We start from the raw sequence: 23,155 nt of genomic DNA, 5'->3' as shown, positions 1-23,155 counted from the left end.
ATGTTTGCTACAAATTTAACTCCCGGAATATGTATTTTTCCTATTCTAGTCTTAAAGGGCCAAAGTAAGTATTATAACCATTATAGTTTATTATAGTGGTTGTGATTGAGCCTTTTGGTGCAGACCCTCTATATTTCATGGGGCAAATGCCCGCCACGCTGACACTGGTAAGATAATGAGGTATTTTACTTCTACATTATCGGTACAAATTTGGACAGTGTTGATGGGCCGTGACCATCTGGGTTCAATCTCCTTTGAATGCTAATAGCAGATCATTGCCTTCCAAATTTGAAGATGGTTTGACAAAGATTGGAGGGACTCTACCAAATACTCTTTACATTATAATTTCAACAATAAGGTTTAGTGTGTCCCTTTTAAAGGGACACTACAGGCACCCAGACCACTTTCTCATTGAAGTGGTCTTTGTGCTGTACCCATATCCCCATAATTCTGTAATGCAAAACATTGCATTTTCAGAGAAACTGCAATGTTTACATTGCAGGGTTAAGACTGCTTCTAGTGACTGTCCCCCAGACAGATGTAGGGGCCTCCTGGGTGTGAAATGACACTGGACGTCCTCACGCTTTGCATGAGGACGTCCAGAGTCTTTGAATCCCCCACAGGAATAAACTCATTAAATGCTTTTGTCTGGGGAAGGCCTAATGTGTGTGGGAATCAGCACACATGCGCATGAGGCTCCTGCCTTTGCTGATGTCTGAGGAGGCAAAGAGCGATCTAGCACCCAGGGACTTTGTCGTTGAGCCCGGGTAAGAGTTATATGGCTTATTTAACCCTTTATTTTGCCAGGGGACGGGGCAGAGGGTCACTATAGTGTTAGGAATACTGTTTTGTATTGCTAATCCTATAATGTTTCTTTAATAAATCTGCAGCGATGTAATAGGTAAATCACAAATTAAATTATATCCTCTGGAGTTATTGCAAGAATGTTCATACTTTGACCATTAGTACTCTTGGTAATGGTCAAAGTACAGACTAGTACACTTTTACTTCTGTTTGTCAAATCTATTAACTGTTTGAGTGTCAGAGTATCTTTGTCAGTGCTTTTCTAAAGTACTAGCTTATAAATGAATATACCGGTATGTGTGTATGTAACTAAAATATATCACATATACAATCTCCCATATACATACACACGTATATCCCGATGCAGGTGTCCTGTAGAACAGCTTATTTATTTGTAGCTGTGGGAAGGGTCACTGGAAATCCCATCATTTTGAGGAACTACGAATCCAGGCTTTATGTCAATGTGTGCCAAACAACCCCCAGCCATCCTTTTAACTCTCTGCCACAATTGCATGAGCTGTAATATTAAGTACCGTATATACTCGAGTATAAGCCGTCCCGAATATAAGCCGAGGCCCCTAATTTTACCCCAAAAAACTGGGAAAATGTATTGACTCGAGTTTAAGACTAGGGTGGGAAATGCAGCAGCTACTGGTAAATTTCTAAATAAAATTAGATCCTAAAAAAATTATATTAATTGAATATTTATTTACAGTGTGTGTGTATGAATGCAGTGTGTGTGTATGAATGCAGTGTGTGTATGAGTGCAGCATGCGTGCACGCTCTGCAGCCCCCACAGCCCCCAGTCTGTATTAGTGTCCATTTAACCTGCTATGTGCACTGGGATCCCCTGCTCATACATGACTTGGTTTGAGCAGCAAGATACATTACATATACAGGAGCAGGGAGATATGTTCAGCAAGTAAAATGTACTAAATGTCCTAAGGGGAGGATATTGACAGCACGGAAGGGGTGGGGGCGAGCAACTGTTGGATGCCTGTCTCCAGCATATGCATAGAATTGATGATGTTCCAGGCTGGCTGATGATGTCCCATGATGCGGTTGGAGGTGTAGTATATGAAAAGGTTGAGATTTGCCTTGCTTACCTCGCTGCATGGACCACAGACAATCCTGTGCTTCCCTATAGGGAAAAACACTTGAAGGCCAGTGTGCATCTGAAGCAAATAACAGTGTTGTGCCAGTCATATTCTGCTAGAAGTGTGCTAACACTGCAATGAATAACACTGCAGTTTGTGCAGAACTGAAACGTTTTATATTGCGGGGTTAAACCTACAAGGCCACTGCATTCAGACCACTTTATTAAGCTGAAGTGGTCTGGATGCTTTTAGATGGTCAGTGAAGTGGCCTGGGTGCCAGGTCCCCCTAGTTTTAACCCTGCAGCTGAAAACAGTTTCAGAGAAAAAACATACTTTGCATCTAATACACACACTACAACCACTACACAAACCAACACTCTGCATTAATTACACACACTACAGCCACTACACAAACCAACACTCTGCATTAATTACACACACTACAGCCACTACACAAACCAACACTCTGCATTATTACACACACTACAGCCACTACACAAATCAACACTCTGCATTAATTACACACACTACAGCCACTACACAAACCAACACTCTGCATTAATTACACACACTACAGCCACTACACAAATCAACACTCTGCATTAATTACACACACTACAGCCACTACACAAACCAACACTCTGCATTAATTACACACACTACAGCCACTACACAAATCAACACTCTGCATTAATTACACACACTACAGCCACTACACAAACCAACACTCTGCATTAATTACACACACTACATCCTTACACAAATCAACACTCTGCATTAATTACACACACTACATCCTTACACAAATCAACACTCTGCATTAATTACACACACTACATCCTTACACAAACCAACACTCTGCATTAATTACACACACTACAACCACTACACAAACCAACACTCTGCATTAATTACACACACTACATCCTTACACAAATCAACACTCTGCATTAATTACACACACTACATCCTTACACAAATCAACACTCTGCATTAATTACACACACTACATCCTTACACAAATCAACACTCTGCATTAATTACACACACTACATCCTTACACAAACCAACACTCTGCATTAATTACACACACTACAACCACTACACAAACCAACACTCTGCATTAATTACACACACTACATCCTTACACAAATCAACACTCTGCATTAATTACACACACTACATCCTTACACAAATCAACACTCTGCATTAATTACACACACTACATCCTTACACAAACACACAATGTGCATTCACTACACCCATGCAATGCACAGGCAGTCAGGGGATATATAGTTAAATCTATATATCCCCTGGCTACCTGTACACTGCAGGGGTCCCAGCACGCTCCATGTTCACTTCCCAGCTGCTCTGTTCGTGCCATGGGTTACCATGGCAACGCTCCTCGTGGTTTGGCACATTTAGACATAGAAGAACAGCAATAGGTAATGTGGTGCCCGGGACTCTCTGAGCAGTCAGTCCCCCAGGAACGCCGGGCCCATGACAACTGTCATGGTTGTCATGCCCTGATAGCGGCTCTGCCCTTCAATGGGTTTTTATACCCGACTCCTCTAGACTGTAAGCTTGTTTGAACAGGATCCTATTGTTCCGGTAACATTTTGTTATTGTTAAATTTTCCACTTTATAATATTGTAAAGCGCTGCGGAATAAGTTGGCGCTATATAAATGCCAGAAAAATTCATAATAATCCAGTAGTTTATAACTGGATCTGTGCCAAACGTCTTTATTTTCGGCTTTAAATTAGTATTGGTGTCAGCCTGTGTTGCTGGATGTACTCTGTAATGTAGCTCTTATCAGGAAATAGCAGCCTTCTTTTATAGTATTGATCTTGGGTCTCTGCTCTATTACGTGACACATGTATAGCATTGGCACCCTTGGCACAAGTCCTATCAACCAGAGCAGAAGGAAGCTGACCTTTAGAACTTCACAGTGTTGATAATCTCTGCACTGACCTTTTCTACATAAAATGCCGTCATAATAACACTTTGGGTGACCTATCTTGTAATATAATGACACTGTGCAAAATGAAAGATTTATGAAAGACTTAAAGTGCCCTTGTCACCAAAAATTAACTTTAATCTGCTTCTATACAGCTACCAACTACATCAAGTTGATCTAACAATGGGCGGAGGTTAACCCCGTAAGAACAGAGGCAGTTTGTCCACTAAAACAAAAACTAGAATTTGGGCTATGGGTTTGTTTCACCATGAATTAAGGGTTTGTCTTTAGAGGGACACTATAGTCACCCAGAGCACTTCAGCTCAATGAAGTGGTCTGGGTGCCATGTCCCTCTAGGGTTAACCCTGCCTGCTGTAAACATAGCAGTTTCAGTTTGAGGTTAAGCCAGCCTCTAGTGACTGTCTTCCGGACAGCCACTAGAGGCGCATCTGCGACGCTGGAGGCATATTATGCCTAAATCAGGCAGAGCGTCCATAGGAAAGCATAAAGAAATGCTTTCCTATGGACACTTTGAATGCGCACTGCCGCGCATTCCGCTCCGCTGATGTCAGACGGGGGAGCTGACATCGGTGGGGGAGGAGTGGTAAGGGAGCCCGGCGGTGGAATAAGGTAAGTAACTGAAGGGGTTTAACCCCTTCAGCACCACGGGAGGGGGACCCTGAGGGTAGGGGCACCCTCAGGGTACTATAGTGTCAGGAAAATCGATTTGTTTTCCTGACACTATAGTGATCCTTTAAGTGCATCTCTGCATATGATATATTCATACCTAACATTCATGGTATCAGCGTGTAGAGGGGGCAGACCAGCGAGGAGAGATCACTGGCTCTACCCCAGAAGGGGTGAGCCCACCCTTTTACTGGCATGTCAGCCTGGAATTTATTCACACCAGGCTGTCCGCCTATCATGTTAAGCCAGCCCACTGTGAGCTGACCCCCTGCTTCAGTGCTCTCTACAGGGTCCTGGTGCCCTAAACATATGGGGAGCGCATCTTATGATATGCTCGCGCAATACATGCTGGGGACAGAAGGCGGGACACCAAAGAGCTAAGTCGGGGCGGAGGGTCTTTTCACACCCTGTGGGTCTCTCTCTGTCACAGAGCACTTCGGAATCCCCTTGGATTCTGAGATAATCACCATGGCTGAATTTGATTGTTCAGCCACAGTGGTCTAAAGGAATTTCACAGGGGTGTATGCAACAGTCCAGATGGGATGGGATGGAAGCGATGTGCATGGTGCTCACAAACTATTTGGATGGATCCTTGGTGCAAAACTATTAATGTAATGGTGAGCAACTGTTGGCTGTGCAGCTACTATCAGTTTAGGCAGCACTTTTATTAATCCTAATGTATGGACTGCTACTGCGTGTTGAACTTCACATAAGGTATAGGGAACAAGGACTAGATGAACCACTTCATGGTTTGACACAGACACTCTAAGCCAGTGAATATTTTGCAAAGTTAGTATATTTTAGTATGCGAATGTGAAAGTATGAATTTCTGCTTTAGCCTCTACAGTGCCAAATGTACAACAAATGTCCAAAGGGACACCTTTTGTATTTTACAGTATTTCTCAATTGCAAATAACATTTGCTAGTTTAAATTTTAACACTTTACTTGCTGTGATGGGCACAGAAACTTGGTTAAGTAAAAATTACCGTGGTCATGTAATACATTGCTAGAGTCTCACCTGACGTGATTCTAATAGTGATTCTTTTACCCAGACTGCTTTAGAATAGATCTTGGTTCAGAGCATGGGCCCAGCGCCATATACAACCTTGATTTCACAGCCATTAACTTTCCCATCTTGAAGCAAATATTTTCTAAGAAATATAGTGAAATTAACTGCGCTTACAATCAAATGACAAACGCCTGAAAGAACCATATTTTAATAGGAAATATTACATTAAAATATGAAATGGCCCATAAACATTTATTTATTACATAAGCAATATGTCATTTATTTTTTTCTTTCCTGGTAAGGTGTTGAGGGAACACTATAGTGTGAGGAAGGCTGAATTTGATGGATGCAAGTCTCTTTTCAGCTATGTAACTATGTATAGTATTAGTCCTGTCCCTATCTAGTTTAGTGCCCGCCACCCCATGCTTTGAAATGTAATACAATAAATATTTTTACTTCACTTTTTCCAGTGTGGAGCCAGCATCGATGCTGCTCTCCTCACCTCCGCCCGCGTTGGCCTCCTGCAGTGATGCTTATAGAGGAGCATTGGGCACCTGATTAACATGCATGGCGAGCACTTCACACACATTAAAGCTTTCACATAGGGAATACATGACCAGATCTTAAAAATTGTGTTTTACTTATTTTGTAAACTGATGTACCGCAGTAATAGAGAACTTTATATAATCCATTAGAGAACAAAATATATTGTTCTTAACACCTCTAACACAATTAAGCAGTATTTAAAAGGAAACTTCACAAACCTAAAGCTTTAGCATTGTGTCTGAAGCCTTTCAGTTTTGGGGGCACTTTTATATATGGGGGCAGTACCATTTCCCTGACTGTTAGGTAGGTCTATCTACTCTTCCGCTTGTGCCTTGTGTGCTTAGCGCATGCCTTTTTTATTTATTTATTTTTAAAACGTTTTATAAATTATTTATTTCTTTAACCCCTTAACCTCTTAACGCCGTTACGGCGTTCTATGCCGTCCCGCATTAAATGGGCTTTACCTCCGCCGCGATACTCTTCTGGCGGGCTGCCTGGCAGCCCAGGCAGCCCCCCCCGGCAAATGAGGCCCCCGGGGGCCATGTGATCGCTCTCAAAGAGCGATCACATGGCCCCCTATAGCTGGCTATGGATCTGCCAGGAGGGGGACTGTCTGAAATATCAGACAGTCCCCCTGCTGGTGGGAAGTAATAAATAAAAATATTAAACATGTGTAAAAATAAATTTTAAATATTTTTATATATTATAATATGTATATATATTATATATAATATATATACATATTCTATATATGTAACGTCATACGAAGTGTATTTTAATATTAATATTAGTATATATATTAAAATACACTTAGAATGACGTTACATGTATATATATTATATATATATAATAGATGTACATATATATATTATATATAAATACGTATAATTAAAATAATAAATAAAATAATAAAATAAATAAAATATTGAAACAAAATTTACTATAAATTATATATGCATATGTAATTTCATTCTAACTGTATTTTGTTATTAATATATATATATATATATATATATCGGTAACAAAATACACTTAGAATGACATTCTATATATATCTATATATATATAAAATACAAATAACCGCAAATATATATATATATATATATATATATATATATATTCCAATGTGATAATAAGGTGCACTCACAGGACTTTTTTCAGTAACTTACTTTATTCTTAAGAAGTGAATTCCATGTGAAAATATCATAAATCGACGTTTCGACCCCTATAGGGTCTTTTTCAAGATCAATCTTACAGTGTACAACCATGCATATATATAGGTGTTTACTAATAATCACTTACCTAAACGGTGTGTGTGAACAAAGCTCCCGCTCGAAAATCCGAAACCCGGAAGTGATTCTGTGCCACCACGTGATTGCGTGTGATGACGCGTGTGCGTCGTTGCCAAGCAACGGGTCTAAACAAAACATAGCCTCCAATGGAATACCTATTCCGCGGGCTGCGAACAGCTCTAGGGGGGCTCGATCGTGATCCTAAGTGCCAGTGACTGAGTGGTACCTGCCAATAGTAATTGGCAAGGTCCATCCCTGCTTCCCCATGGAGGATTACTGTAATTCATTATCTGGACTGTCCGAGAATTAATCGAGGACTACAAACAGAAGTGACATCACACGTGAAAAATTGTGAAAGTGACAGTGCTAAAACATGAAAAATTAAAAATAGAAACGTCCTACCAAATCATCCTCGGACAGTCCTACTGAACATAGCTCTAGAGATAATATGGTGTTAATTCACAAATGTTAAAACTACAGGAAGACATTAATAAATACAAAAACGAACTTATTAGGTTTAAAAAGCAAAAATTGGCTAAAGTCAATCATGATTATCAATACCACCAAGTTTACAGGTGGCTTAGTGGCACACAGTCTTCAAATAGAGATCAAGTTCCCCGATATAGACATCGGATTAAGAAACCTTCGTTCCAAACGGTCGATATTAGTTCAGGAGAGTCGGCGTCGGATGCTGAAACTAGAGAGGACAAAAATCAGGGTAGATCAGAACCTTTTTTAGAAAGGGACCCGGCTCCACAAGAATCCCCAGGGACATCCCGAATGGATACCAGAGGCATAAAAAGAACAGAGTTCCACGTAGAGGACAGAAGGGGAGACAGACACATAAGTTCCAAGGGCAAACCACCCATACGGAAGAGGTAACTAACGTCTTTAATCTCTCTCAAAAAATTCTGAAGGCTGATCATCATTCTGCACTCATAAAGGGATTAACATTTGTACCGGTATCCAAACCAGAGCCGTTTAAAATGGAAGTAGAGATGTATAAATTACAACGAACCCTCATCAATAATGAACACCGGAAGGACATCCGACCAGGCAATTCAATAAATCCATTTAAACCGAAATACATCAAGGAGGTAAAGACAACAAATAACTCAATTAAAACCTTTATGCAAACATTAAAGAAAGATACTGAAAATATTACCAAGAAACCCCTGGATCATAGACAAAATCTAACAAAAGGTGAATGGGAGGCAATTATGGATCTAAAACAAGACCCGAATATTATCATTCGAGCTGCGGATAAAGGGGGAGCCATCGTTATAATGTCATACCATCAATACAAGACAGAAATTATGCGTCAATTATCTGACACCACTACTTACCAAAGACTCACGTTCGATCCCACCATTAAGTTTCAAAAGAGGATCATGGAACACATCACGATGGGACTACAGATGGGATATTTGGACGTGTCTACATCCAAGTACTTATTTGTGGACCATCCGATATATCCTGTACTTTACACCATCCCAAAAATCCACAAAGACAGCATCAACCCCCCAGGCAGACCCATCGTCTCAGCCAGAGGGAGTTTGTTAGAACCAATAGCAAAATATGTGGATTTTCATATCAAAGACAGCGTTAAAGAACTACCGACGTGTATTCGTGACACCAGAGACCTACTTAATAGGTTGGAAGGGATCTCGCTGGATGAGCAAGATAACATAATACTGGCCACTTTAGATGTACAAAGTTTGTACACTATTATACCCCATGAGGGGGGTATAAAGGCGCTCAGAGAAATACTTGAAATATCAGAAAAATATCATGGACCACCAATAGAGTACCTTTTAGAATTCTTAAGCATTGCACTTACCTGCAATTACTTTAAATTCGAAGATTTATTTTACTTACAATTGACTGGAACTGCAATGGGGGCGGCTATGGCACCTTCTTATGCCAATGCCTATATGTCCTAATTTGAACATCAACATATTTTGCATCAATCTTCGGACAAGATCTTAGCTTATTATCGTTTTGTCGACGATGTACTTATGATATGGAAGGGCTCGTCTAAAGAATTGGAAGAGATGGTAGCCAATATCAATCAATTAACATCACCAGTTAAGTTCACACTGACACATAGTGATGAAGCAATCCCTTTCCTTGATGTCACTATATATAAAGATGGGAATAAATTTGGATATTCACTCCATCGCAAGAAAACCGATAGAAACACACTACTCTCCAACACCAGTTATCATCCGAAGCATTTCAAAGACTCCCTACCCATATCTCAATATATGCGTGTCCTTAGGTACAACAGCGACGAAAAGAACCGAGAGAAACAATTGAATGATATGACCCACAGATTTCAAGAAAGAGGCTACCAGCCAAAAACACTTGAGAAAGCCAAAACTCGGGCATTTGAAAAATGGACACAGGAGACTAAAGAAACACAAGGGGAAGTTAGTAGCGACATACCCAAAATGTACTTACCACTTACTTACCATACTGGATCTACACAAATCCGACAATCTATAGAAAAACATTGGGACATACTGGAGTCGGACAAACAACTACCTGTCATATTTAACAAGAAACCCATCATCAGCTACAAAAGAAATAGAAATTTACGAGACATCTTAATTCGGAATGACCCTATACAAAGCTATAAGAAAAATGTCATACAGAAGAAACTGGGATGCTACAGATGCAGTGGGTGCGTCACGTGTAGCCACATGAACTCGGGCAACTCCTTTGCCCACCCTCATAGTGGCAAAAGAATTAAAATTCCACACTACATCACGTGTACTACAGATCACGTCATCTACCTAATAACCTGTCCATGTGGATTATCCTATGTAGGGAAGACGGACCTCACCCTACGAGATCGTATCCGAGGCCACAGATCTGGCATTATGACAGCCTTCAGGGATCAAAAGACGGATAAACCGGTAGCCAAACATTACCTTGCAGCATCACATAGACTTCCTACACTCAGATTCATGGCTATAGATCATGTTCCACCTTTACCTCGTGGTGGGGACAGATCTAAAATATTGCTTCAAAGAGAAGCATACTGGATTTTTACTTTGGACACTGTCACACCTCGTGGCTTGAACGAATATAACACATACTCTATGTTTTTGTGAATTATAGGCACATATTCAGGGCATGTTTGGGCAGTCTAGCTGTGAGACACTTCTTGTCACCAAATAACCGTAATCCTCGGGGTTATGTTTGTAAATAAGCTTCTCATAGATACTATAATTCATTTAGTGAATCAATAATTGACTCGTTATCTTAAGTACTAAAATTAAATAATAGGTAAGGAATCTATCAGGCATACCATAGTGTCCAGTAGAGATGAATTGGGTTTACGTCTTCACCTTTAATAGGCCCATAATAGAAGGGCATTATGGCCTTATACTGGTTATCAGTATACATTCTGCAGCACGATATGTGCATATTTTGTCCATAAGTTTGGATGGGCACCATTATATGTTGTAAATATTGATTAATTGTAAAGAATATGTATATTAAGTTGTTATCATATAGTAGCACGTATTATATGCTCCACTTACATATTAGTATACAATATACATGTGTATAAAGTGACATTATTTATGCACTTAGTATCTTATATAAGAATTAACACCATATTATCTCTAGAGCTATGTTCAGTAGGACTGTCCGAGGATGATTTGGTAGGACGTTTCTATTTTTAATTTTTCATGTTTTAGCACTGTCACTTTCACAATTTTTCACGTGTGATGTCACTTCTGTTTGTAGTCCTCGATTAATTCTCGGACAGTCCAGATAATGAATTACAGTAATCCTCCATGGGGAAGCAGGGATGGACCTTGCCAATTACTATTGGCAGGTACCACTCAGTCACTGGCACTTAGGATCACGATCGAGCCCCCCTAGAGCTGTTCGCAGCCCGCGGAATAGGTATTCCATTGGAGGCTATGTTTTGTTTAGACCCGTTGCTTGGCAACGACGCACACGCGTCATCACACGCAATCACGTGGTGGCACAGAATCACTTCCGGGTTTCGGATTTTCGAGCGGGAGCTTTGTTCACACACACCGTTTAGGTAAGTGATTATTAGTAAACACCTATATATATGCATGGTTGTACACTGTAAGATTGATCTTGAAAAAGACCCTATAGGGGTCGAAACGTCGATTTATGATATTTTCACATGGAATTCACTTCTTAAGAATAAAGTAAGTTACTGAAAAAAGTCCTGTGAGTGCACCTTATTATCACATTGGAATATTTATACTGACGCCGAGGTCGGCACCCAGGCAAGAACATTGAGAAAAAAATTTTTTGGAAAGGGTGAGTGCCAAGTTTATCTCTCTCTCTCTCTCTCTATATATATATATATATATATATATATATATATATATATATATATATATATATATATAGAGAGAGAGAGAGAGAGAGCGATAAATACATATAATTACATAAAAGATTACATTCGTATACACGTAGAATTTAAATACCTATAAATGCATATATATTAAAATTCTACGTGTATATTTAAATAATCTTTTAACATAATTATGTGATTTGATTAATTAAAATTTGATTGACATGCCTGACAACACAGGGAGAAAGTGCAGAGAATTGAATTTGCAAGCACTATATTTGACCCTGTAACTCTCCAAGACACCATAAAACCTGTACATAGGGGGTACTGTTTTACTCGGGAGACTTCGCTGAACTCAAATATTAGTGTTTCAAACTGGTAAATAGTATTACAACGATGATATTTTAAGTAAAAGTGACGTTTTTCACATTTTTTACAAACGAACGGCACTTTTATGGTCTATATTATTGTTGTAATATGTTTTACTGTTTTAAAACACTAATATTTGTGTTTAGTGAAGTCTCCCGAGAAAAACAGTACCCCCCATGTACAGGTTTTATGGTGTTTTGGAAAGTTAGAGAGTCACATATAAGGCTTGCATTTCATTTTTTTGATATTGAAATTTGCCAGATTGGTTATGTTGCCTTTGAGAGCGTATGGTAGCCCAGGAATGGGAATTACCCCCATGATGGCATACCATTTGCAAAAGTAGACAACTTTGTGACTAAGTGGCTACTAAAAAAGACTAAACATACCCCACTTTTAATACCTTGGCTTGTCTACTTTTTCAAATGCTATGCCATTATGGGGGTAATTCTAATTCCTGGGCTACCACACCGTCTCAAAGGTAACATTACTAATCTGGAAAATTTCAATTTGAAAATGGAATGTTCTATATTTGACCCTGTTACTTTCCAAAACAACAAAAAAATCTGTTAATGGGGGGTACTGTTGTACTCGTGAGACATCGCTGATTACAAATATGTGCATTTTTTTGCAGTAAAACCGTATTATGACATTCACAGTTAAAATGGCAGACGTAAATGCAAATTAAAAAAAAATCTTATTTTCTCACATTTTTTTAAAATTGTATTCATAATAAATTATGTTCCATATATGAATAGTTAATGATAAATTAAAGCCCTGTTTCTCCTGAACAAAATGATATGTAAGTAGTGTTGGTGCATATAATTTCAAAGAGGGGAACTACAGGTGAACAGACATATAGCGTAAATTCTAGTTTTTTTTTTTTTGTAAATATAATTTTTATTTTTATTTTATATTTCAATGCAGGAAAAAACAGTGAGACTCGCAGGACTCTTCTTTAGCATAGGTATAATCAAAGCGGAAGAAAAACATAATAAGTTAGGCTAGGTAAACGAACATACGTTTGGGCGTAAATTCTAGTTTTTGTTTACGTTTTGTTTTGATCAGAACGTGCACTATATATAGTTTGTAGCACCTGATAGACAGCCAGTGAGTTTATCCAGTGGTAGTGTGCTGGTGAAGCGCTATAAAATATTAAATTATAACAGTTGTGAATTTTTATTATAATATTTACAATTAGTGAATAGACTTTAACATGTGAGTATATGTATAAACAGTACCTTTTAGGTATACACAAAGGTGTCCTAAGTTGGTAATCAATACCTTAAAAAAAAACAGAATATACCAAACATAGTGTAAACTGTGACAAAATGAAAATAGATTTAAATTAAGAGGGAAAATTCCCACTCACACTTTGGAGAGCTAATAGTATATAGCTCAATTTGATCGCCTGCGGGGTCCGTGAAGGCGACCCTATCCCTTCTTTTTGCTGGATATTGCTGTCTTGAAACTCTGAAATGTTGAAACATATATATGGTGCAGTACCGTATGGTTCTAAATATGTATGAAAAAGAACAGATTTGTACTCACAGACACAGAGCCATCCACATCGGATCTGATCAAGGGTATATGTGGTTAAGGACCACACACCTTCTTTAAAAGAGCAGGAACAATGCCACCAGTGTTATAGAAATATAAGTATATTTATTTCATAAAACTATTTGTAACAATAAAAAACTATATATAGCAATATAAAAACACTGTATAGGCATATAAAAAAGTCCAAATAAATAAAGACCGGTATTCTCCAAGTTCCAGGACGCGTTTCGCTTTAACAGCTCCTTCAACTGGATAAAAAAGTCTCTCAGTGAGTTTATGCACACCATTGAGATAAGAGATTCGACAGACAAAGTAGACCGACACACAGGTACGTCAACGCATGCTCTGCTAACACTTCTCATTGAGCCACAACTCATTGAGATGTGTGAATGAACAGCCTCACGTGGAGCCAGACCACAGAGACGCTGCAGTGAGTCCGAGGGGGAGGCCTTGCAGTAGCTGCAGACACTAGATCTGCAGATATTGCATGCTATTTTTTTTAATATACCCGCAAAATATGTACATCTCTTTTATATATTAAATTGTTAAAAATATACAATTAAGTGTTTATTTTAATCCAGTGATTTAATTTCCCGAAAAATTATAGTTTCCCTTTCTCTCACCACTCCAGACAATAAGTCGATTTAACTTTATACAGTTTAATTTTTTTGTAAGTTTTTCTATGTTTTCTTTTATTTTGTATTTTTGTGTTGCAAAATGCTATCAGGTTATTACAAAAAGGACTTGCCTGTCCGTTGCAGTTCTGTACCAGTGTTTCACCCAGCTTCTTGTTGTGTTATTATCTTTATTGAAAATTGTTGTCTTGAAATTCTCGATAACACTAATATGCCTCTAGTAAAGTATAATCACACTTCCTAAACCGTGCACTGGCTGTATTTGTTACACATAGTCCTTTAAAGCTTCTTTATATTTACACTGGCAATCTGAAATTAATCAAATCAATGGTCTTGAGTGCAGAGAGCCTTCATGACTCCAAACATATTCCTTCCTTTTAAATGTGTTTGGCAGGAGCACAAGTAATTTGCAAATAAATAATTCATCTTTGATCATATCTGTTGTCCTTCTGAATAAAATGTGCATTTTAAATCAAGGCGATGCCTAGCTTGCAATCAGGAAAAGTAATATGGCTGAAATTGCTGTTTTATTCAAAGTGCGGTTTATTATGTTCATTGAGAAATATTCAAAATAGGATTCATTTCAGCTAAAATAAACTGATACAAATTTTATTAAACTTGTTTTGTATGCAGTCTTCATAAATTTCCTTTAAGCTGACCACATCTAGAATACTTGGTTAATATCAATATTCAAGAACATGGTTTTGTAGATATAGTGATGTGTTATCTTAATTGTGTTTATTGAGCATTTTATTTCAGTCTTGTACATAGTGGACATCTGTCATGTGGACTTCTCTCAATTCCATACAATGACCAATGTGTTAGAAAATGCTGGAGATCAGTAAAGTTGAAATAATTTTCTATAGTTTGGTTGTTTGCATCCCAGTAATTTCCCCCTTCATGTCTAAAGGCACAGTTTTTCCATACCTTACATTAACTTTTGGTCAAATATATGGCTTATTCACTAAAACAACTGTAATTAAAAACAGAATTCCAAAATCCAGGCTTAAATGCTTGGTACATTTTTTACAGATCAGCTATTTTTGTCATTCTGATTACAATTTCCTTGAATCTGAATTTTAGTCAATAAACCACATACTCTTCAAGGAAGTCATATTGGTCAGGAAATATCTCCTCACAGATCTCAAGCTTGTAATTATAGACACCTAGACAATTCTAGCAAACCTATTAATGATATAAGTCTGGTTATGGGAATTCTTGTATTCTCCATGAATCTGAAAATTATCAGTTTGCAGTATTGTACTGCTTGTTTAGAGGAAAACACTCATCTTTTTTTGATAATGGCTGTAAAAGATGGCATGTGCATCTTTTTGTAATAAATACACATAAGTATGTATCTCTACTTAATCTGGGCTTATACTTGTTCAGTGGGGACAGCTCTTTTTGAGCCTTCTTTGGTTAGAAGAAAGCCATTGCTAAATAATATGCACAGAGGTTATACAATGTAATTTTTTTTAAAATAATAATAATATTAGGACAGTATTCCATTAACGACCTTGAACAGTTCTACTTAATGCACCAGATGCTGACAAGCCTTTCTAAAATAAGAGAGACACATAATTTGGGCTCACTTTATTTATGTTGATGTAACCACCTGTTAAAGAGGGTGTCTATTCTTCATCATTTCCCTGTTTTTGGATTAAGAAAACGCTATTATTTTGAGGGTGCAAGGCTGAACTTCCATGATACAATCCGTTAAGTACAAAAGAATCGGCATAATATTTTCAGTAGCCATGGTTACTTAGGCTTGTCAATGCCACCTTTTGCTCTGTAGATCCTTTTAGTTTTTAAGGCAGCTTGTCTAAATCTTGTGTATCTTTTATCACTTGTCTGCCCGTTTGATGCCAGTATTTGACTAATTGCATTTGGCCTGTTTACTCTTTTATATTGGCATATTTGTGCATATATTTGATACCCTGTTGGCTTTGTCTGTAAAAAAAAAACACAATTACAAAAAAAAAAATCATAATTTCTTTAAAGGACCACTCTAGTGCCAGGAAAGCATACTCGTTTTCCTGGCACTAGAGTGCCCTGAGGGTGCCCCCACCCTCAGGGACCCCCTCCCGCCGGGCTCTGGAAAGGGGAAAGGGGTTAAATCTTACCTTTTTCCAGCGCTGGGCGGAGAGATCTCCTCCTGCTCTCCTCATCCGATCCTCCTCTTCTCCTCCCCGTCGGCTGAATGCGCACGCGCGGCAAGAGCTGCGCGCGCATTCAGCCGGTCACATAGGAAAGCATTCATAATGCTTTCCTATGGACGCTGGCGTGCTCTCACTGTGAAAATCACAGTGAGAAGCACGCAAGCGCCTCTAGCGGCTGTCAATGAGACAGCCACTAGAGGACATAGGGGGAAGGCTTAACCCATTCATAAACATAGCAATTTCTCTGAAACTGCTATGTTTATGAAAAAATGGGTTAACCCTAGAAGGACCTGGCACCCAGACCACCTCATTAAGCTGAAGTGGTCTGGGTGCCTAGAGTGGTCCTTTAAGGCAAGCTCTGCTGCATTTGTTAATTGAGAAAGGAAGTGGAGCTTGCCTTAAGCTTCAACCTTTGTCAAGATTGTCAAGTGTAGGAAAAATATATGATAAAATAGTCCCTTCTTTGTCTTATGTTTAAAGAGTAATAGATAAGAAATAATCAGCAGAGTCTGAAAGAGAAGAGGAAACAATATGAGTAAAGGAAGTACGTTTGAGGTGACGGAGCTACTTTAATTAGGCTTCTTTTTTTTTTTTTATATAGCACAGTGACAACCCGGAGAATAACAATGCCTGACTGTCACCCACCCCATCATACTGTACATGATTTGAATACCTGTTATACCTGTTGATTTGATATGTAAATTAAATAATTTATTATGTAAGTCAGGGGATGGATTTAACACGTGCTCAGCATGGTAGTAAATAAAGATGTTGTTTAATAAAGCTGCTTAGTCAGCAATGTTCTCCAGTTTTTTTGGTCTTGTTAGCGTCCCTCATGGCTGCTGTTGACGTGTCAGGCAATCTGTTTTTGGTAGTGCGTAAAGTAAAATAATTGCAGTTTTACAACAGCCTAGTTTGGAGCAATCGTTTTGTTTTGTGAATAATAATATGCAATCCTTTCCTTTTCCTTGTTCTAAACCCTGTGCTCTGATATTAATAATTGACTGCTCATTACTGCAATTTTACTCAGGAAGGATAGGATTGAAAATATTTCACTTTGCATTCAGCTATTTTATTTTACCATAAACCCCTGTCCGACAAAGATTTATGTGATATGTCCCTCAATCACCATTCCACACAGAAGCCATGCCATGGCTATCAATTTTATGCACAACTCAATTCACAATTTTGTAAACTGGGTTTGTTGGAGCAAACTCCTGAGCTACCATCCGCACAGAGGAGGTGTGAGATGCTCTTCCTAGCTATACGTGGGTATGAATCGACTGATCTAGGTTGGCAGAGAAGGATGTATCTACATTGACTTCCAAGTGCCAGGGGAGAAAGTTTTGGAGCTACAGTAATTATAATGAGACAAAGTTGTTATGTTTCAGAAATGTAACTACCATATTTTTTTGTACTGTTGGATTATATCAGTTTGTATTGAGTCTAAATATAGAGTACTGGGAAATCTCCAAAAATCTGTAAAGATCAAGGCTATGCATTGTAAAAATTGAAATGGTATAATCTGTTTGAAAGCACACATAATGGCTTTTTAATGAATACAGAAAAATAAGGAATAAAGAAAAGAAAAAACAAACAAACCTGTTAAAGTTATAATGATGCACAGAAGTATATAACATTGAGCTGGGGAAAGTGTCAGATGTGTTTTTACCACCATAGACCGTTCTTTATTGCATTAGTTCATTCCTAGAATCTGTGAAAGCAGTATAAAATTAAAAAAGGAGTGGGAATAGGTGTGAAAGAGGGAAAGGAGATCCAAGTTAATGAATAAGAGGGATCCTGCAGGCCAAAACAGGGCTACCATCCAGGGTGAGAGCGGCACCCTTGTAACACAAAATAACACAAAATAACACACACCAATGGTGATAAGATAGCAGTGGGGGTAAAAGTTTGGAATATATTACACTTGTTAATTGCAGATTGAAGACTCCTCTCTGTCGTCTTTGACACATATAAACCACAAAATCTACAACACAAATATCACATATAGTGTAATACAGTTTTTTTTATATGGTGTTTTAAACTTTATTACACTATATGTGATGTTTATGTTGTAGATTTTGTGGTTTAGATGAGTGGCACACTGTCTGCCTCTAATTTAGGGTAAAAATAGACAACAGATGATAAAGTCATGCGTTCCCTGGCCCCAGTGAAGGAGACAAGGCCCAGCCAATAGAACCAGGGTATAGTGTGGTGTTCTTGCTATTCCACGTCAGAAGTTTCATCTCCTTTGTATTGTTAAAGGACCACTATAGTATGAGTAATACAAATCTGTATTACTAACACTATAGTGTCCCTCTGCCCCTCACTCCACCACGGTAATTAAAGCATTAAAAAAACAAAAAATTTAAACATTCATCTTATTCCAACGCGAAGGTCCCTCAGGTCTGGTTCCGTCCCAACCTTCTCAGACGTCATTGCGAGGGGAAACCTAATGCATATGTGTAGGAAGCTCTGAGCACATTATGCCTTTGAATCAATGCTTTCCCATAGGGATTTAGACAATGCTGAACATCCTCATGCAAAGTAGTAAAACTCTGTGATGCAGCAAGGAGCTGCCACTAGAGGCAGTCTTAACCTTGCAATAAAACCTTCAAAGTTTTCAGCTGCTGGTTTAAGGGGACAGAGACAGTGCCCCCAGACCACTTGAATGAGATATGTAATAAACACTTCCCCAGTGCAAGTGAAAACGCACATAAATGTGAAAAAAGTAAATTACCCTTTTCCACTAATGGATGTAGAAATACAAGGTTCCTTAAAAAATCCTTGTTATAAAAAGTACAATCTACATCAATGTAAAAACAAGAGACCAGAATAGTGTGATAAATTTAAACCACTTAAATTAAAATCAATTTAAGGTTTAACTCACAAATCCAAATATGGATACTACTTTGATGTGCCTTTTCCATATTTGGATTTGTCAATTTAACCTTGAATTGATTTTATTTTAAGTGGTTTAAATGTATCACACTATTCTGGTCTCTTTTTATATTGATATATATCGACCTTTGTACACTTGAGAAGCAAAATCCAAATGGGCTATGATGGGGAAAAATTGTGATTAAAAACCCCTGCCACCTGAAGTCTGTTGATAGTTAAAGGGACACTATAGTCACCTGAACAACTACAGCTTATTGTATTTGTTCTGGTGAGTAGAATCATTACCTTCTGGCTTTTTGTTGTGAGCACTGTTTACATTACAGCCTAGTGATAACTTCACTGGCCACTCCTTAGATGACTCTTAGAGATCCTTCCTGCGTCTTTGCTGCCTAAAATGCATTCACACATTCAGTACTTCCACCCTCTTCATGCAGACACTGAACTTTCCTCATAGAGATTCACTGATTCAATGCATCTCTATGAGGAGATGCTGATTGGCCAGGGCTGGATTTGAATCATGCTGCCTCTGCCCCTGATCTTCCTCTGCGCATGATCTGCCTCTTTGTCAGTCTCAGCCAATCCTATGGGGAAGCATTGTGATTGGATCAGGCTACCACTTCTGATGATGTCAGCAGACAGTGGGCAGGTCAAAAGGAAACCGGGACAAAGTAAGCATATCCAGGCTTGAATACAAGTAGGATTTTACTATATTTATGGAGGCATGAGGGGATCAGGGTGGCTAGATGGTGGTTTTAACCCTTTAGGGTCAGGAATACATGTTTGTGTTCCTGACCCTATAGTGCTCCTTTAATACAATGTTAAACAAAAATTGCACACCAGTCAAGCCATAAGACTTGCTGTACACTTGAATGAGATGAAGTGCTCTGTGTGCTTGTAGTGTCCCTTTATATGTGATAGTCTATAAAACATTGCTGTACTTCATAGATTTCGCCAGTGAATCTCCACCACTCAGACTACATGTCTAGTTAGATAATTGATGAAGGTGGTATATTTCTTAAGATCCACCATATTTTAAATTGGTGTATTTGGTACACATTTTGGTGCTCTATTGTCTTTCTGAATATCCTATCCCCAAATATACAGTAGTTCCCTTGCAATACATAAACTTGCATTTTATTGAGGATGTCTGAGGAATCTTGGAATGGCCTGGCTTTGATCACACACAGTTCAAGTACCCCATCTAAAGGAAGATTTTTTTTTCTTAAAGTAGGTCTTGCATCCTGCTGCTTTGGAAGCATTTTTAGGAAGTTTTACAGGAACTTGAAAATTAGATACTTAAAGGGACACTCCGGGCATGAATATTTAAATTCTATGGTGTTACGGTGCGAGGAGGTCCCCGTGTGCTGCCTTACTTAAAAGGGTTAAACCATTAATGAATGGTTTTATTCCAGAGGTTTGTAGTTTAATGCATCTGAAACTTCTTCATGAATTTTTGTTCTGCTTTTAAAACACGATAAAACAAGATTGATCAAACAATTAAAGGATCCTTTAGTCCAGTCTCACTATTCAAACACCTGATCTTCATGATAAGATGCCAAGATGCACCATGAATTCTATTTAATAGAATTGTACAATTTCTGTTTCAGATCTTACCGTCTACACAGTTACATGAACATAGCCAGCTAAGAAGAGTGGTTATTTCACACAATATGGATAAAGCTCTAAAAGAAGGTAAGTTAAGATTTTTTATTTTTTTTATTTTTCCTGATCCTATTATTTTCTCTCTCTTCTGAACTGCTTTCTTTTTTGACCTAAAGAATTTAATCTGTTTTGATTGCTTCTCTAGACTGCCTTTGGGCGCTTTACAGCGAGATGGAAATGGCTCCGTGTGCGCTACAGACATTTGTCACTGTGGCAATGAGGGGGCCAGAAAATAATTTTTGATGGCATAACGTCCCTTGCAGATCAGCAAGAGTGCTCATGACTTTATTAACAGCATCACTTAGTGATGTCTGCATTAGCAAACACACACACACGAAAAGCAACTGCATTATGTTGTTTCTGTTTCTTTCTGTATGCTGAATTCCCCACATTTTATATAGAAGGCATGTTTTGGATATGTGTGCATGAAGGGGCCCTTGATTTTAGTAATCTTCCCAGAGCTTAATGCCTTCTTAACCCAAATCCATGTGATATGTCTTAAAGGAAAATTCATAATTGTTTTATTACTTAAGTATTATAGATAGCAAATATTCTGTATTATTTTGTGATGAAAACATGTAAGGTTATTAACTCTCTTTAGGGCATCTCCTGGCTAACCCTTGCTCCGTGGGGGTAGCCATCTTTAGCAGTCTTCGGTCACAAGAACTAGATCTGCTAAGATCATGCACAATTTGAAGGTCTGAAACTGCACAGAGTTCATTTTTGAGATGCCTGGTGTTTGCACATGATGTCAGGTATATGATGTACCGCCACAGTTTTAATCAGATAAGCCGTGTTTCTGAACATTAAGCATGACCCTTAGCCTGGCATAAGGGTATGGCAGTAGAGGCGCTGCAGACAGATTCAATTAAATATTTAAATATATATATTTGTATGTAATATAAAATACACAGAGACTATAATACATGTATTATTTTATTTAAATACTATTAAAAATGATAAGACAATTTTCTCGTAAGGTTGATTACTGTAGAAGTGAGATAGAGAAATATATATATATGCTTGTTTATTTTCATGGGCATTATTATATGGCTCCAAGTCTTCCTGTTGTGCAAATGCTGGTAAATAGTCTACAAGTCAAATGACCCATACAAGTTCTGACCTCCATCTCTTATGCATACAAGTGAGTACGGCACTGATTCAGCTCCTAGTGGTTATATCTCCGGGAGCTGAATAAAGAAGATGGTAGTATCTTCTACTGTAAGCTGCACCATTGGGCCGCCACATACCAATTAAGCACGTCATTTTTCTGGGGTTCTCTGCAAAATATACATATACTCCTGCAGGTGCCAGAGATAATATAATGCATTTGTGGAGATGTTATTGGTTAGGTTTCTTCCTCTTTGTTTTTATCTCCAGTATGTGTTCTGTTTTTTTGTTTATATCTTTTCATTTATTTTTTCTGTCTCCCAGCTTTTATATTGCTTCCCTGTAGCAGAAATAATTGTTACTCATAACTCTTTTCAGGGCTTGTAATTGTGTTTTCAATAGACCTGAATTGATCTACAATTGATTGCCTCTTCTCTTATAGTACATTCTAAATATAGATGTTAAAACCAAAGTTACCTTATCAAGAAATATGCCTTCCCTCTATTCACAAGCAAGTAACTTATGCATTTTTTTTTTTAATTCTTTATTTTTGCAGTGCGTATATTGGTCACAGGCATACATATGGTACCCCAACGGCATTCCATATGCAGGTTTCAAGACATTAGTTACAGTGGGGTTTAGACAGACAGTACACTTTTTTTTTTTTTTACACATCACGTATAGATATCAAGCTAATAGATGTCGCTTTATGGCTCAACATGCTAGGTCAGGGGTGCGAGTAATTATAGTATAATAACAGGTTAGACAAGACATAGCAATGACATAGTCGTGTTCCATGCTTAAGGAGGGAACGAGTATGCAGTCAAATACTGTGAGTTATTGATTAAAGCGGCACTGTCATGCCGAACTTACCTTTCCTCAATCTCTTCCTCTTCTCCGCCTCTCTCAGGATCTGTTATTCTTTTCTTCCATTCTTCTTTAGTTTTCTTTAAAATTATAAGACAAAGTAGGGACTCTTTGCCTTATGGAGGATTCCTCCGCTTGACCAGCTCTGA

The 23,155-nt window shown here is 38.2% G+C and overlaps 1 protein-coding gene across 1 annotated transcript in view; it reads left to right on the top strand.

Moving 5' to 3' along the window:
* The window catches only part of SNX25 (sorting nexin 25), a 200,037-nt gene that overhangs the window by 49,932 nt on the left and 126,950 nt on the right, over positions 1 to 23,155 (top strand). Inside the window, exon 2 of the mRNA XM_063458117.1 lies at positions 20,975 to 21,059. Coding sequence (XP_063314187.1) covers positions 20,975 to 21,059 — 85 coding nt within the window. The remainder of the gene's footprint in view (positions 1 to 20,974; positions 21,060 to 23,155) is intronic.

The sequence above is a fragment of the Pelobates fuscus genome, chromosome 6, assembly GCF_036172605.1.
Source record: "Pelobates fuscus isolate aPelFus1 chromosome 6, aPelFus1.pri, whole genome shotgun sequence".
Classification (NCBI taxonomy): domain Eukaryota; kingdom Metazoa; phylum Chordata; class Amphibia; order Anura; family Pelobatidae; genus Pelobates; species Pelobates fuscus.
This window is presented reverse-complemented; position numbering and strand designations above follow the sequence as displayed.